The sequence below is a fragment of the Neospora caninum genome, chromosome X (assembly GCF_000208865.1).
Source record: "Neospora caninum Liverpool complete genome, chromosome X".
In the NCBI taxonomy this organism is placed as follows: Eukaryota; Apicomplexa; class Conoidasida; order Eucoccidiorida; family Sarcocystidae; genus Neospora; species Neospora caninum.
The window spans coordinates 2,379,117-2,397,117 of NC_018396.1; the positions used below are offsets into that span (position 1 = coordinate 2,379,117).

Sequence of the window (18,001 nt, forward strand, 5' to 3'; positions counted from 1 at the left end):
GTCCTTAGGTTTCGGCCTTCATCTGCATCTATGTGTATATATGTGTAATGTACACAGAGATAAGTAGATAAGGGTATATATCTATGCAAATATAGATGTACTCGTGAGCAATCAAGCAGTTGAGGGTTTATTGCATCGTATGCCTACAAACTCTGCATTGTTGTACGCGAATACGTCGGTCTTCCACGAGGCGCATGCTTGCGCCTTCTCGTCTCTAGAAACTCCAGTGATTGATGCGCTGTGCGTCCAGGTCCAAGATAGCACGAGACCAGGAGAAGCAAACCGAAGGCCTTGATGCCATGTCTCAGCTGAATCAGGAACTGAACATTTCCGCAGGTACCTGTCCCTGGAGAACTGTGGCTCATGATCTCGATCCTACAGAAGCTGTCAGGACAGTCGCATGCAGACGCCAAGTGAGCAGAAAGAAACTGAAATAAAGGCCGCACCTACAACGGGGGCTACAACGCCTGCAGAAATTAATACCGGATCTCTGCTTCCAAAGAAGCCGCGACAAACGCGTTTGTACTGAGAGGGTTGCCCTAACTCACTGCAGGTTTGGGGGTTCACGGAGGCAGAGACAGGCGAATCCTTGTACGGTTTGGACCTATTTGAGTCTTCGAGGAGTCCTGTCTCTGCAGCTTTTGTACCGTTGCATTCAGGGAATCCACCGATAAATTCGACGTTGCCCTAAGAGGAAGAAAATCTATGTGCGCGTCTTTCGTACACAGAAACTGTTGTGCTCGTATTGAAGGTATCTACGCAACGTCACGTTCATGCACAAAGAGGTTCGAAAATGGACTCTATATACGCAATTGCATGCCTAACACTCTACCCTCCATGTATTTAGGTCTGAATACGTGGATATAAATTCGCTGAAGAGAAGCAGGAAGAACCGTAGCGGTTGTCCTGAGAGACACAGCTTACGTCTCGACATCTACCGCAAAGAGACACGTATCCGCAAGGCGTGTGGCATCTAGGGCCCGTGAAACGATGTTTGCGGAAACTGCTCTTTGTGCACTGCAGCGCTCGCCGAGCCTAATGGAGTCCACACTCCACTGCGCTCGAGAAGACTTCTCCAGTGGGGGCGTCGCCCATGCTTCGCGTCGCCATGTGGACGGCCTTTTGTATCTTTCCTCTTCTCCCCTGACAAAGCGGTCGCCTGGGTCGCGTTGCCAGGCAAAATCGCCCGATCGCCTAGCGGGTGCGTCGAGGTGTATTCATTCTTTCGAGAGTGTGCAGAGAGCAGCACAACGTCACAACTCAGAATAGGAGCCCGAGGTTGGATGGGTCAAAACGCGTTTCCGAGTACTTTTAGCGGTTCATCCCAGAGCGCGCTTTGAAGGTGCTCTGCGAATAGACAAACGCGAGGTCCTGTTGTGGACGCTTTTGCCAATCTCCTTGCATAGTTTAGACACTTCCACGCCCGGTCGAAGTTCCTTCGGGGGATGCGTTCGATTGGTAGAAGGGAGGGTTTTACGATTTGGAGGCACTGCATTTCCTGGCAGCCTAACGAATAATCCTCTCAAGCAAAAAGACGAACGCTCGGTGCACGCTAGGTAACGCGACAGCATGCACACACCCATAGGAACTGTCAACACCTGCACTCAGTGTAGCAGTAGGTAGAGGCTTTTCCGAGTCGAACAAGAAAAGAATTCTGTCTTTGAAAGAGCTAGCCGGCCGACCCGCGTCCTCAGAACACACAACTTCAAGAGGTAAATAACTTGTTTTCCCCGTTCCCTCTCCCGTGTGAAACTCGCAATCATCTTCGGCTCTCGGTTTTCTCACCTTTGTGCTTGCCTCAGACTGCCCGTTTCTGCTTCCGGAAACTACGGCCTTCTGCGTCCAGCCAGCTCAATCTCCCTCGCGCCTGCACTCCGCCTGTCACCCTGTCCCTGCATCACACCGTCCTCGTAGAGAATCCCTCGTTTCCACGTCTGAAATCGACGGGGCTCCCAGCGCGGCCAGCTCGCCACGCTGCAGCCTTGCCAAGACGTGAAGGCTTCTCAGCGATTGCGTAAAAACGGCTGCCTCTTTGTACCATCATCAGTTGTATTCTCTCATCTCTTCTCTCTCTTGCCTCTACAAACTTCTGCCTCGCACGCTTCTCCGTTACTGTCCTACACCAACTCCACAAATATATATATATATACGTATGGATATATGACAATATGCTCATGTGTCCTGGGGAAAGGACGCCGAGGCCTCAGACGCGTCTAAACGGCTACCCGTGTCGCTTCCCGGGTCTGCGTTTTGCGTGGGAAGAGGCCCTCTGCGTCAGAAAATGTGCACTTTTGGCTCTGAGTCGACGTTCCCTTGACAAACTGCCGCATGCGGGACGGGTTCAAATGTGGGCCCCGTCGAGAAAGAACGAGCGGATGGGCCGCGTTCACGCGTTCCTAAAAAGTCTGTGGTGGGTAAAGGTGGTCCTACGTTGTCGCGAGTCGGCCCAGCGTTTGACGAGCTGCGCGCTTTTTGTCAAAAACCAGATATGGTTTCAGTCGAGACCCAAAACGGGTCCACTGGTCTCTGGGACGCCGTCACTTCCTAGAACAGCGTTCACTTCCCAGTGCGCGCGCTCTGCTGCTTTTTCGGCCCCTTTCCCCATCTGGATCGACACTTAGTTATCTGTCGTGGAGCGTTTTATCGTGGGGCATCTGTACGGGTAAGCTACAGTGTTCAGGTCGGCTTTCTTGAGAGTAATGGTCGGTACCTCTCCACACGGCCGCATCGCCTCTCAAGCACACCTGAGCTTATCGAGGTGGCGACCCTGGCCAAGAATTCGCGCGTCAATTGTGCATATGCCGGGCTGTCCTGGAAACATTCCGCCGTGGACTTGTGGGAATCTTGACGAACGACCGAGACCCCGCAGATTCAAATTTCCCCGCGACACAGTCCCGGCGCATACGGCCACCGTATCTGTATATCTATAATATATGTATATATATATATTTTTTTATAATATGCCTGCGCGACTCTATATGCTTTTTCGTGCATTCACTTGATATCGAGTATTCTTGACCCGTTTCAGTCTGCGTGTACGTAAACCGAGGATATTCGGAAGACATCGTCCCCTCCACATTCCCGGCACATTTTAGCGGGGAACACAAGAGTGTCCCTGAAAAGCACACCCATTCAGCGCTTCGACCGAAGCGCCCCCTTCGGCCTCCGGGAGCAGCTATCGCGACGCGTGTGGCAGAAAAGTGCTACGCCTTGCACCAGCCGTCCACGTCTTCACCCATCGAACGTGGAACGCAGCCCTTTTCCTGCATGCCACACTTGTCCACAGTTCCCTCATCCGCCAACCTCGCGCCCTCCGCAGAGGTGTCCGTTTCCGCCGTACTGGTGAGGGAACGGTCTCGCATTTCCGCAAGCACGATGGACGGGGGTTGACGGTTGACTTCTCTTTCGAGATCCGTCAACACATCTCGGCGGAGCGTGACGACCTTTGGAGGCGTCCGAATCTCTCCGACCTCGATTCCGTTTCTCAGCTGCATGTACAGCCGATACTGCTGCCGAAGCCGATCGAGTTTGAGCGGCGTCGGCACCACAAAGGTGGTGGCGTCTGCCGAGGGCGGGAAGCGGTTTTTGTACTCCTTGGCCTGTTGCCGCGTAAGAGCCGCAGGCTTCCCAGCAGGCAGAAGGCGGTCTGTTTGGCTGTCGCCACCTGTGTGGAAATGCGCCTCGGTGTACGTCCGAGCGTCCGGGCCACGCTCCGGCGCCGGCTCCCACCGCCGTCGGCGGACCCAAATCGTTGGCGGCGGGGGCGCTGAGGGACACAGTCACAATGGAAGGCAGGATGAGGCGCGAGAAAAACTCAGAACCTCTGGCTTTAACGCGTGAGAGAGATCCAGAGCCAACGGTGGCCGTGGAAACGCGCTTTCAATGCGACTTCCCTGGCACCCCTCTGACGCACGAGTACGCGTGCGAGAGATACTTCAAAAGGAAACAGGGACCAAGACACATGTTGAGGAAAACTGGAAACCAAACTAGTCAAGGCCAATCCGAAACACGTTCAATGAATCACCTACCTGTATATACATACATATACATATATATACACATGGTTGTGTGGTTGTCTAGGCTTCCCGCTGAGGAAGAGGCGTTTTAGACAACTCAGGTTGGTCTTACCTGCAGAGGGCAGCTCAGACTCGCACACCGCGTCGATGATCGCTTCATTCGGAATGATGCGCGTCTCGACTTCCCTCTCCTCCAAGCGAATATAACGACTCCAATCGCGCATGTTGTATCGCTCCGCCTTCTTCTGATCTCCCTTTTCAGACGGGCCCTTTCGGAAGTCCATGACGTTCGGCAGGTAGCCGCCTCGAAGACCATTCACCCAGCTGGAAAAACCGCCACAACGCAGACGGAATCTATGAGCCACGAAGAAACTTCTCGGAAAAACCCACAAGAAAAACGGTTACCTACTTTATATATATATATATATATATATATATATATATATATATGATACAAATAGCAGTGGGCAACGTGCCTATCACCCTCTCTCTCTCCCCACCATATATATATATATATATGGACGTGTGTAGAAGAGGTACAGAGGTATGAATCTGACTTCATCACCCAGCAAAGATGCCATCGCATATTGGATAAGGCGAAAATCGTCTCCGTTCTAGGCACGCGTCCCCGACAGCGTGGGCCAGTTCCAAGGTGGTGGCGGCCCGTTACGGCGAGTTGGATGAGAGCACATTTCTGGCTCGGTGACGAGTCAATCTTCCCAGTCACGAGACTTCACAGTTTTCCCCTCCTTTTCGCGGCCGACTGGAGCTCCCAAGCCCCTGACACGAGAGGTTCGTGGAGAAGAGATCGACTGCTCCTCTCTGGGGGATGCAGACGAAAGACCGGAGAGGTGAGTTCCTTCCTACGAACAGGAACGTTCACGGTTTACGGCAGGTGGACCGAGAAGGAAAAATTCGCAAAGACTTGCCCAGGCACCAGCGAGGAAAGACAAGAAAAGCTACGAAGAGCGGCCCGTTTGAGTTTGCAACGCAGACTCACGCGTTGTAAGGCGTTGTGCGGTGTCTGGGAAGAACAACGGACGGTTTTTCTTCCGTCTCCTTTTTGATTTGAACGACAATCTCTCCGCCGTCTTGAGAAAGCACTGCGCGCTGGCTTCGATCCTTCGCCGCACCGCGGTACTGGGGCGACCGACCCTCAACTTCCCAGCGTTTCCAGTTTTCCTGCGGGTTTTTCTCCGCCTCCTAAAGAGGGGCAGAAAAGGTCGCCGCAGCAAAGCATGCCAGCGATCGCAGGACAAGAGAGGCGAGAGGTTTCAGCCAAAAGACCACGCGTGTTCCCCAAGATCCGTGGATATATGCACACAAATTTATATATATATATATATGCATATATGGCGACGCGTTTGAACGTGGGTATGGATTTCGAGCTTTCCAGGGGTTGTGTTGCTTTCTGGAACGCGCGCTGGCGTTTGTCGAGCCGAAGCTCCGGTTTCGACTGTCCACAACGAGGCTCTTCCTTGAAAGGGACAAGCGCGCCCTCAGCACCAGACCTATTCGGTTCGCATGCCGTGCAGCGCTCTGTAGCTCTCATCGGGACACGGGCTTCATTTGGGCGGTCGACGAAGACATGTGCGGCCACATGTGCATGTATCCGCACACTCGCGTTGCGCGTGTTTTTTCTGCCACCCTCCGTGCGTTTTGCTCAACCGAAATGCGCGGCGTATTTTTCTGCCGCCCCTCTGTGGTTTAAATGCGTTTACCTGTTCGTCTTCTGAAGCGGAGTAGAGTCCGGCATCGGTTTGGAGCCATTTGTTTATATCTGCGGCGAAAATGTGGTCAAAGGGCCGCTCGATCGATTTGAAGAGGCGGTCGACTCGCGACTCTGCATCCGCTTTCTCCGGAGTCTTGCCTGGGGCTTCGTTCTGCTTTCTTCCGGGAATGCGCGCCGGAAGCTTCTTGCCGGCTGCTTCCTCACTTGGCTCGGCGCCAGCATCCTTCTGGATTTTCTTCTCCTGTGCAACGAACTTGTGGATGTTGGGTTGGAAGGTACATTCTCGAATGGCCTCGACGAGTCGCGGATACTCTCGGTCCTCGGTGTACTGCGCGCAGAATCGCTCAAGAATGACGAGCGGGTCGTCAGGGGCTCTCCGCATGCGAGAGGCCTTCTGGAGATACTTGGGGTACGCGTTGACGGCAGGGTGAAACGTGCAAAACTGGCCTTCGCGCATGTCGTCCAGGACTTCCTTCAAGTGCACAAGTTGCTGTTTCTTCCTCAAGTAGTGATCGATCTGTTCGTCCAAGCGGTTCTCCACGCGCCGCAGCCCGACGAAGGGGAACTTGTTCGCATCCTCAGCGCGATCAAGAGCCTCCGCCCCGAGACTCGTTCCACGCCGCGTCGCGCTGCGGAGGGAAAATTCGGCAGATCTGCCCCGGCTGAAGCCTTCTCGTCCCTGCGCCTTGGCCTTTCGGCGCCGCGCGTCCAACTTGCGCGAGTATTCGAGAATGTACGGTTTGAAGAAGCGCTTGGCTTCTTCGGGATTCACTTTTCCCACGAGTTTGCGGCACTCGCACATGACTCGGTCTCGGAACATGTCGACGTCCGGGTTCCCAAATTCGTGAGCCAGGGCCTTGAGGGCGACGCTCTCGAATTTCCGGCGAGGCACAAAGAGAGACGGCGTCGCGGAGGCATCTGCGCCGAGTTTTTCGTCCACATTGAGCATGACCACCTGGTTGTGTTCGCGCGCCAGGCGCTTCGCCGCCTGGATGGCGACTTTGTTTTCCCTTTCGATTTTCGCGCCTTCCGCCTCGGCATCCGCCTCCAAGCCGATACGCACAGGGTCAGGCGCATGCGGGTACGGATAGACAGCCGGCTCCGTGGGGAAGACGACTGGCGGGTTGGCGCTCCCCTGCGCCCCCGCCGTGGTGAAGCGCAACGCCGCGTCGAAGTGGGGACCGAGCGTCGCCCCGTCCTTGACGATTTGAGCGCTGGTTCGACTGACGGCGATTTGGATAAAGTGCATGACGCAGGCCTGAACGAAGCGTTCTTCGACGGGCGACACGCCCGCGCCTTCTCCCTGCTCCCGTTCACCGAGGCGTCCCCGACGAAGCTCCTCTCGGTCGTCGTCAGATCTGTGCAGCTTGCCTGTCTTTCGCTTCTCCCCGCACGACGCCAACCGAAAGAGATCCACCACGCCTTCACCGCGAGTGTCCAGCTTCTTCCAGAGCTCCGCCACCCGCTCTTTCCGGTAAACGTCGATGATTTCGCACGACTTTTCACACAGCGTCGGCGCAAACTGATACACCGGGATACACCGGCGGGAGACGCCGCAGTGGACAACTCGCGACTTGCTCAGCGCCCGGGATTTCGCGCCCGGCTCACCGGCCGACTGCGCCGACCTCGACTCGCCAGCCCACGACTGTCTCGGGGAGTCGCGAACCATCAAAACTTCGTCCGCGTGCATCAAGTCCACCTCCGGCGGAGACACGTGGGCATGGTAGCCGGCGTATTCATCCCAGTGAATTCGGACGCCGTACCCGCCCGTCTTGAGCATGCGGTCTTCCAGGCCTGTCGACGTGCGTTTCGGCCGCAGCCGAGGCTCCGCCGGCGCGCAGCCAATGTATTTTTGTCTCGCTCTCCCCCGCTCGCCGTTCGGCTGGCCCGGAGTGCCCTCGTTCATTGCGCCGCCCATCCCGGAACTGGGTTGGTAAAAGCGGGGCAGTGTGTCCGGATGCACAGCGCGTCCAGCTGCCGGGGCCCGCGAAGCCTCGGATCGACTCGACGGCCGGAACTTGTCGATATCAGGATGACTGACGAGTTCCCTGTCGTGCTTTCGCGGCGCGAAAGCCGGCGCGTTTCCCTGGCTGCATCGCCCACGGTCAGAACCAGTGCGCCTGCCTGAAGAGGCTAGGGCCTCGCAGAGAAGACGAGACCGTCCTCGTGTGGCCGACATTGAAAGCAATGGATATAGGGTGGAAGGCCGAGAGAAATGTGTGGAAGGCTCGCGAAGAGAGAGAAGGGAGAATGGACCCACAAAGCCGCAGAAAAGAATTCCAAGAAACGCTGAGGTTAGTGTGCAACTTGAAAGCAAGTCACCACGCGTCAAAAAGCTCGCGTCTGGTGACGTGCACTCGAGGACCAGAAGGGTTCACGAGGACCAGAAGGGTTCACGAGGACCAGAAGTGATGAACGGCGAGCGTAACAGTCAACAGGGTTGAACGCGTGAGCTCTCGTCCCTGGCCACAGCAGGAAAGCGGGCTGTCACGCCGCGCACTCAGAGCACATCTTGCGCGTTCTTTTCTTCCGAGGCAGGAAGAAAACCTTTTGAAAACCTGCTGAGAAGTTTTGAGGGAGAATCGGGACGTGTTTGAAGGTTTATCTCTCGCGCGCATCACACTTCCGCCTAAACCGCGAGGATTCATCCCGGTTGACTTCGCGACCGACGCTGTCCGCCGCGAAGCTTTGAGGGGACAAAAAACAAATTCGCTCGGAAGCTCGAAGGTGGCGAGGGCGCCCCAAAACGCAAGATTCAGACCGAGAAATGCGTTGCCAATTACCTTTCGACAAGAACGCCGAGATCGACGCACGCGCGAGCGAGGGAGAGAGACCGCCAGCGAGCTATGGAGTCCGAAGATTTGCGCGAGAAGCTGCATCCACTAGGATGCCGAATCAATTGCGGACGAAAAGGCGAAAATGCCTGAGAGACGGCGCCTGGAGAGAGGGCCTCGTCTTTCGGGAAAGACAACCACGGACATGATGCTTTTTTAAAGATCTCCCTGAGCCTTGCTCACAAGACAAATCACGCGACTCGGGGGGACAGCCCTTCCACACCACGTTTCTAGGCCAGCCCCGACAAAAACAGCCACGTGCCAGCAATGCCACACGAGGAGGCGAGAGACACAGAAAGTGCACTTCCTTGGAGAAATATTGGTACTTCCGAGATCGACAAGTCCGTTTCTCCCTCAGAGGGAGACGCTTGCAGTAAAATACCCCGAGGGACGTGTCAGGCCTTCCAAGTTTCCGAAAGACAAATCGCCACGCACTGCATCCAGAAACCCGAACTCGACCTTCGTTCGCTATACACAGAGGGCTTTTCTGTCCCGTTTCCCGTGCATCTTTTTCGACAAATAACGCGATCCTTCCCAACTTTCCTCCTTTCCCCCCCGTCGTTTCGACGCTTTCCCGTCGTTTCGCTTTGAAGTTGAACCTCTCCGAACACGATCTACTGGTTTCAGTCGGGAAGTACCCCGGTTCAGACACGCCGCGCTGAGCCTCGAAATCTCGCAACGACGCGGGTTTTGTAGGCTTTTCGCTCCGCTGTTTCACAGATCCGCAATGTCGAGGCGCGCCAGGAACTGGCGTGCGATGAATGGAGGCTCTTTACCGCGACACAGGCACAGTTTTTACCGCTGGTGATGGCTGCCTTGCCGGCAAAAAGGGAACTCCGCGTGCCGCAGCACGTAGGGAATTCTCTTGTAACCCAGGAAAGGAATGTTTGACGCCCAAACTCCACTGTGGCAAATAGAAGAAGAAGAGTGTCTGGGGATACTTGCCTGTACGAGTTGCTCGACGGGCTACACACTTGCATCGTATTTTCCGTAGACGATCAAGCAAGAACCTGCACATTGCTTACACGTGCGCGCACTCACGGTCTGGCTGGACTCCTCCTGATATTCGATCGTTGCTCGAGTGAACCGAATTCTCGAGTCGACACAAAGAGTTGCTTGCTAACTCTCTTTGGCAACACCGTGGGGTCCGAAGATCCCCCTGAGCAGCGCCTAAGTATTCCGTACAGACTATCATCAGGAAGGAGACTACCAAAGTGAATGATATTCGTACAGCTTGTATACAAATGCTGGTTTTTCAAACATACGCTGGACACCACTATACTTACTGCACTTAACATGATGGTCATGAAAAGCACAATAGAACTTGGATCCGGTAAACAAAGACATTCAAGATGGACTCCCAACGCTCGGGGATTCACCTTGCTGAGGTTTCCGCGCTTCTTTGCATCTACCACTCTTTCAGCTTCCCTGACATCCTGAATCCTTCCGTCTGGAAACGACCGTTTCCACCAGTTTCGTGCAGAATTTGACAGACAACTGAACCGATGCTCCAGGGGAATTTGATTCCTTTGCATTAACCGTATTGAGTAAGAACATGTCCGTCCTTTTCTGAGGCGGCGGGAAAACGTCCAATCTCCTCTGGGTTCCTGTGGAAAACGCGTTTGAAGTCGCGTTGACTGAAAGCAAGTTCATGCAGCTTACTATACTGCAGGTGTTTGATGTGGCAGCGCCTGAGTTTTACCATCGAAAGAACGCTGCTGCGCAACAAGGTGCGGCAGGATTCTTCCAATCGAACGGAGTACGCTGACCAGAGCGCTGCAGTACTCTAGCGGACCGAAATACATCGGATTCAACCATCTTTATTTTTTCCTATCCCCCATTTCCCGTCCAAGCACCACGAGTGCCACATATGCACCAAAAAAGGGACAGGCACACTGTCCTAAAACGTTTAGGTCGCGACCTTGTGAAAAAAGACTGCCTAGAAACCTGCAGTTCATATATATATATATATATATATACCTAAATATAGGTATACTTAGACTTTCCTCGAAGACAGGTGTTTCGGGAAAACGCGCGCGGGAACCTGTCGAGAGATCTCACAAAACGCGAGAAGCCGACCTCTTCTCGGGTGACCGAAACGCGGAATCAAAGAAACCAGTTCCCGACTCAAAATACTATCACGCCTGCTGTTTCTTCCTCGCGGTCTCAACGCTCCTCTCGAACTTGCCCAGTCGCCTCTGGCCTCTCTGGCTGCGCTCCTCTTTGTGTCTTTGACTTGTCCCTTCCCAGCGACCTCTCTTGTCTCCTCGATCTTGCATCTCTCCGGCCTCGATCAAAAGGCGCAGCTTCGGAGGGGCGACGCAGGCACCTCGAGGCCGCACGCCCCGCAGGAAGGCATCGGGTCCCTTTCCTTCTCTCCTCTCAAAGCGTCTCCCGCCAGAACGCTCGCTTGTCTGAGGTTGCCCCGTTTCCTCTTCTGTTCTTCTCCGTGCTGCTCACTGTCCCCTCTCTCAAGACACACACGGCCCGCCTCTCGCCCTCTGGACGCTTCTAGGCCACCTCCGTCGTCTCTCCTCTCTTTCTCTCCTGCCGCAGGCCCTCGCACGCCGCCTCGACTCGCCGCTTCGGATTCTCTCTCCGCAAACTGACGAGGCCCAAACGCCGCCTCCTCGCAACGCTGCGATCGTCCGCCGACTTCCTTTTGCCTCCCTGCCGCCTGCCTAACCCGCCCTTCTCTTCCAGGTGTGCCCGCGCTCGGCCTCTCTGCTGACGCCTCCTGCGCGTCTTGAGACTCTCCTAACGCAACCTCGTCCACTCCTGGCCGGGAAGATGCATCTGCCAGGCCCTCACGACCGGCAGCAGAAGAGGAAGAAGAGGAGGAAGACGAAGAAGAGGAAGAAGACGAAGAAGAGGAGGAAGACGAAGAAGAGGAGGAAGACAAAGGAGAGGAAGAAGAGGAGGAAGACGAAGAAGAGGAAGAAGGAGAAGCTGCTCGAGAGGCACGCGGTTGTGCTTGAGAGAGACGAGATGGGTCAAGCAGGGCCCGAAGTGTCTCCGCTTCGACTGCGTCTCTGCGTCGTTTGATGCCGATGATCGCCACCAAGAGACAGAAGAGCACGGAGACGAGGACGAGACAGAAACGGCTGCGACATCGCCACAACAGCGCAGAAAGGAGAGACAGGGAAGAGGCGTGAGAGTCACGGCGAAAGATCACAAGAGATCGAGGGCAGGAATAAAAACGAAAACCCGAGAACCCAAAACGTCTGACACGACTCCCGACTGGTACTCAGCGGGGTCAGCGACAAGCAGGAAGTCTAGAGGCTAAGAAAGAGCACCGAAAAATCGCTGTCACCTCCGTTCTTTTCGTCTCCTCGTTTCTCGCCCCGCATTGCGCCTATACGCCCTCTTTTCCTTTGCGTGTTTCTGTCTTCTCGGCGCGGGACTGCTCGTCCCCCCCAGACGACGTGCGCCGTGTGCCAATATGCGGAAACAACTTGAGAGCGCCTCATCTCCAAATTTCCTTGCGCCCTCCCTGTGGCTGCTCCATGACGAGAAACGGGGAAGACACGAAGCGTCTCCCCCCGGTGGAAACAAGGGGGGCGACAGAGAGAAGCGATGAGCTGAGCCTTTTCGTTTCTGTCTCTTCGCACCTCTTCTGGGGACGTTTCTGCGCTTGCTCTTGCCTACCTCGCTGCATGCAGTCTGGCGTTGAGAGCAGCAGTGAAACGCGACGCCGTCTCGTTCAGAGCGGCCCCGAAAATCGGCGCATCTACGCCCTGGCCTTCTGTCTCGCGATTCACGTCCAAGTAGAGAGGCGTCTCCGACGCTGTCCGGAAACCGACAAGCAGCGAGATGGCGAGGAGGTCCAGGAGGCGCAGCGCCAGAATGAGGATCGAAGATCGACCTTGGCGGGGGCTGCCGCACAGAAACGAGAGGAGACAAAAACCCATGGCGACGCGCGCAGAAAAAGAAAACAAACGAGTCGGTTTACTAGACAAGGAGAGCCCAAGGCGAGGACGGGAGGAGAGTGGCGATGGAGAGGTAAGTGCGGCCATTTCTAGGAAGGAGACACACACGCAGGAAGGGGCGGAGACAAAAAACCCCGAAAACCCTGATCAGGACACTGCGCGCGCAGAAGACTGAGGGAGAGAGGGAAGGCGCGCGAGATCAGAGAGGGGAGAGGAAGGGAGGAGATGAGGCGCCCGCGAACGGGGCGCGGAGAGCGCAACAGGAGACAACGCTAAAGAAGGGGAGAGACAGACGGCGAGGAAGGCTACGAGGCAGCGAAGCAGAACGGGGGAAGAGGTCAGCAAGAACGAAACGCGCAAAAATGATACGAGGAAGCTGGAGAAGGAACAGAGAACAGCGGAACAGGGAAACCAGGCTCTGCATCCGGAAGAACCGCAAAGCGACTCACGTCTCAGCGTGGATAAGGAAAACGTCAAGAGGAGAAACCAGGAGAGAGAGAAGACCCCGAAGAAAGCAATGGAGGAAGGAAGAAGACAGGGTGAGGTACAAAGCTAAATTCAACGTCTGAAAAAAAACACAGAACACACGACACGAATGTGAACCTACCAGTTTTTCATGCCTTCGACGCACAGAAGCGTCCACGTGTCTTCACATACCCAATTCTATACAGAAGCGCTTATATATATACACATATGTATATATGGTTATGTATATTTATGTGTGGTGAACGTTTTTTTAATATTTTTCCATATGCACGACTCGCAATCTTTCAGCCGCAGGGAGAACGTTGGGCAGTGCGCTGACTAAATTTCCCAGTACGCGGAAGCAAGAGAACCGCCACAGCATTCACAGACTGAAGAGAGCGGGAGGATCCCCAGGAAAAAACCACAAAAAGAGAGACTCTCGGTGCGAATACACACACCCACACACACTTGAAACTTTCGTTCGATACTCATGCATATGGCACAGAGTCCGCCTTACGTACATATATATATATATATATATATATAAAGATTTCCACGTATGCATATCCACAGGTGCACGCTACTGGAGACGCGGGAAGCCGAAGAAAAATACACTCGGAACGCTGCGTAGGCCCCCTCTTCAGAGCCTCGGCCTTTTGCCGCGACGCGTTTGTGAAGCTTCTGTCTTCTTTGCGGCTGGTAGGCGTGGCGCCCATCGAAAAGTCGTCCGTTTCTCGGACAACGCTGCGCCGTCTGTGGGGCAAACAAGTGAAGAGTGTTTCGGTTTCCGCGTTTTTCGTCTGACCAGCACACACCTGGAGAAAGAAGCAACAAATGAAGTTGAGGGGGGCGTACACCTCGTCGCTGATGAGGCACCAGGTCCAGATCCTCACAAAGAGGTCGCCTGTGTGGTAAACGAAAGTTAGGCCTGCACAGGAAACACGAGCGGCGCCTCTGTAGCGGTTCAGGGGGGAGAGAGACGCGGAACGTCAGAGCAGACCAGGATTCCATGGGGAACCTTTCGTCTCTCCATCTATTTCTCTCTTTTATGCCTGAAAGCGACGGGCTTAAAACATAAAGAGATACCCAAAAGCATGCACACGCGTGGCAAATGAACACCGCCTCATATCACTACTGAAAAAATGTGCTATATGTGCATGCACATATAGCATATGCATGCGTATATATGTGCATGCACATATATACGCGTGCATGGACAAACCTGCGTTTGTTGTACAGGCATTCCGAACCCATATATGCACATGTGTATACATGTTTGTATGTGCATATGCGTACGCCTCGAAGAAATGCATACGTCTACATATATATATATATATATATATATGTAGGTGTACCACTTCCTCCACTTTCTTTCCTGCCTCGACTGCTTCGCATGCAGACACAGATTAAAACGGCCACCGGGTGACTTGAATCTCGACGTATCTCCGTAAGTGCGTTTCGATGCGAGGTTCTCCGAATCGCTTTTGTCTCGTCTCACCGAGGAGAAACTGAAAAGATCTTTCCTGCATGACCTGCCGAAGATTTCCTCGGCGCGCGTGAGACTTCTGGTGGTGGCCTATGATCCTGTCAGCCATCAGCCAGCCCACCGTGACGCAGGAGAGGAAAATTGAGAGCGGCAGGAGAACGGCCGAAAACCCCGCGACTGCGGAGCTCTTGCGCGTCTCGCTGAGGAAGGACGAAAGCAGGAACGGTGGGGAAACAGGCGACGGAGAAAAACATGCCAGACGGTCCTCGAAGCCGAGAGCTTCGTCACCTGAACACAACCAGACGGAGACCCGCAAAAAACAGGCGTAAAACAGGGACAAGCACAACAGAGCTCTAACAAAATCTGGCACTCTCTCCGCATCAACCCAGGCGTAGGCAACCATAAAATGCACCTATACGCAGACACACATGCATATATGCATACATACATACATACATACATACATACGCACATACTGTTGGGTATAGAAATATAGACATGCATGCGAAAATGCGCATGTCAACAGCGATGCATTTATACGTCTCTCCATCTTTACATATATATATATATATATATATATGGATAAATGTACATGCATGCGCATATGCATGGAGAGATGCGTTCAACATAACTGGTTCCGGCAACTGTGTCGGTTTCTCTCTTTCTTTCTCTTTGTTCTCAGAGTGTGGACAGTGCTTGCCGCGCCCGCGTGTGTGTGTGTCGCCTCTCCGACTTGTCTTGCAGTTGCTTCCCGGGTTTTTCGGTTTCGGTTTTGGAGGGTCTTCCGTTTGACACCACCTATGCTGCCAAATACCGGGCGCGATCTATTTCGATCCGCTGCCGTGTTTTTCTCACCAGTGACAAAGCGGTGCCCAGTTCCGTACAAGACGACATTGCTGTAAATGTAGAGGAGGGGAATCTGCGTAAGTCCGACCCACGCGTTTTGCAAGTTCTGGAGGTAGACCTGCTGGGAGACAAGCGACACCCGGCCTCGTCTCTCTCCCGGCGCCAGTGCGACTCCGTCGCCGGAGACAGGGCCCGCGGAGACCGCCGGCGGAGACACCTGGTGGGTCGAGGCCCTGCTGGTAGGCTCCAAGGCCTCAGACCGCAAGGCCGAGGATTCCTCGGCCGCCAGGTGACGACGAGAGGCCAGAGGAAGCGGCTGAACCTGCGCGGGGACGAGAAGAGAGAGAAACTCCTCGTTCAGAGAAGAGCGAATCGCGACGACGAGGGGCGGGAAGTCGCTGTTGACGCACAGAGAGGCTACGGTTTCTTCTCTGGAAGCACGTGCAGCCCCCCCAAAACAGGAAACAGACGAAACAGGGTTAGACTACGAAGCAAAGCTTCGTATGTGTGCGGCGACACCTGGGATAATCTCAACGGCGTCTGTACACGCGGGAGAAACCGGGAAGAAGGCCAGCGAGAGAATTCTTCAAACTCGTGGAGCCTCGTACACGGCCTCTCTCAGTACTCTCTCCATCGCCAAAACCGTTTGCTTGTCCTTCTGTTGACCCGAGCGACTATCCGACACTCTGGCGCAAAGTTTCGCCGAAAAGGGACCAAAAACGCGCCTCTACGTGGCCCCGGACGCGTACCTCCATAAACACGGCGAGGCCCAGGAGGGCGAGAAATGCCTTCAAATATTCCCGATCGATGACGTAAAGGAGAGACGCAAAAACGCACGCGGTCGTCTGGGTCAACAAAATCACCGCGCCAGTCGCTGCCTGACCCCTGAAAAACAAATCAAGAACGTTCACTTCCACACGTCAATGAATATATGCTTACCTTTTTGATAAACATATATAGATATATATGTATGTAGATATACACCTACACATCTATACCCATACGCGTACATGAACAGGCACGACTCGCAGACGTGGAAATCACAGCGACGCCAGCACAAGGCCTACACGTCGAGAGACACCCCACAAGCACCGTCTGTTCTTATTGATAAATACTAGTATTTTACACACATGCACTTGCATGCATATATATATATATATATATATATATATGTATACCGTGTGTGTGTATGGATCTCTCTTTTATATTTAGGTCCATGAGGATTGAAAGCTTCCGATGTTGTGCTGCAGACTCTCTTGTGGTTCTCCCTCTTGAAAAGAACGGCCGTTGAGGACGAGAGTCTGCCTATTTTCTCGCGTTGTTCGCTCGGCGGTAGGGGATTCCCTGCAACGTACTTGAGAACGAAGAAAATCCCGTTTATCGAGTGTAGCAGCAGATTCGCGACATACAGAACCAGAGTTGCCTCCATTCTCCACTGCGCGACCTTTCGATTGAACAATCTGCTCTCCAGGCTCGGGCTCTGAGGCCGCGAACCCCTGCCTCCATGTCTCTCCTGAGACGCGTCTCTCGCGGGGCGCCTTCCACTGTCTCCTTGACTGTCTGCTCGACTGTCTCCTTGACTGTCTCTTTCGTGTTCCTGCGCCAGCGCAAAGAGGCTCATAACCCGCGCCGTGGCGTCTGCGAGGCGCCGCGAGGCCCGCGACGAGACACTGTGGTGGCCGCGCGTGGGCTGTGGGGCAGGAGACAGTGGAGACACTTCGTCCCTGTCTGTCTCCGGTCTTTGGGGAGTCTGGTCTCGGGTGTCCTCGTGGGAGAAGAACGACTCACGGCCGCGCTTGAGGGGACTGGAGAGAGAACACGTCTCGAGGGGAATCAGCCGAGGCCGGTCTGAGCCGTCTCGAGAAGACTGGAAAGAGGACACTGTCTGTGTTTGCGGCGCGAAAGTGTCCATTTCTTCTGCATGTTCAGGCGTCCGCCTCCTGATCCGCCGGGGTGTTCCGAGAGCTTCCGAAAAAGCTGGGTCGGCGAGCGAGGCATCGCATGAGTCGCGGGCTCTTCTTCGAGGCTCGAGGTGAGTCGGCGACGAAGAGACACGGGAAGAAGACGGGAGACGCGAGGGAAAACGCGAGCGAGAGGGAGAGACACGTGGGGAAGAGGGAGGGGAGAGAGGCGGAAGAGGCAGAGACTGCAAATCCGACTTCAGGGGATCGGCGTCGAGAGCGTGCGATGGCGACAGCGGATCGGAGTGCACCTGGCTGCCTCGCCCTGGAGAGCGGGCGAAGGAAGTCGGAGGCGACATGAGGAAGGAGGAAGAGAGATACAGAAAGAGAGAGAGAAAGAGAGAGAAAAAACGGAGAGGTGGAGAAGGAAAGAGAAAGAGAGAGAAAAGAAGAGGGACGGAAGGAGAAAAAGAGAGCGAAAGACAAAGAAAGAGAGGGAAGGAAGGAGAGAGGGAGATCGAGAGGGAGAAGGAAAGAGAAAATGGGATTTAAGAGGGTTCAGCGGCTCGAAAGCTGGAGAGGAGGCGTAGAAGAAGGTAAAGATGGGGAAAGCGAGCGCCGGAGGAAGTTGAAGACGCGACGTGCGGATTTGTTCAGAGGCGTGGAGCAAGTGTAGCGAGGAGAGACGAGAAGCCGAGAACTTAGAAAAGTCTGCGAAGTGAAAGAGAGGCGACAACTCACCAGCCGTGAGAAGAGCGGGAGATTTGTGAAAAAAGAAGATACTGAGTGTGA

The 18,001-nt window shown here is 54.4% G+C and overlaps 2 protein-coding genes across 2 annotated transcripts; both read right to left on the reverse strand.

The window, feature by feature from the left end:
* Positions 1-3,203: 3,203 nt before the first annotated feature.
* Positions 3,204-7,927, reverse strand: NCLIV_047680 (conserved hypothetical protein; the record flags this gene model as incomplete). Its single annotated transcript, XM_003884319.1, has 4 exons — positions 3,204-3,766; positions 4,129-4,340; positions 5,017-5,219; positions 5,738-7,927. 4 exons carry the CDS (start codon positions 7,925-7,927, stop codon positions 3,204-3,206), a joined length of 3,168 nt encoding a protein of 1,055 aa, XP_003884368.1.
* A 2,948-nt stretch (positions 7,928-10,875) lies between these two features.
* Positions 10,876-17,220, reverse strand: NCLIV_047690 (conserved hypothetical protein; the record flags this gene model as incomplete). The annotated part of the gene is made up of 8 exons (XM_003884320.1): positions 10,876-11,686; positions 12,231-12,458; positions 12,961-13,076; positions 13,792-13,904; positions 14,475-14,750; positions 15,318-15,630; positions 16,058-16,193; positions 16,664-17,220. 8 exons carry the CDS (start codon positions 17,218-17,220, stop codon positions 10,876-10,878), a joined length of 2,550 nt encoding a protein of 849 aa, XP_003884369.1.
* Between the last annotated feature and the right edge of the window lie 781 nt (positions 17,221-18,001).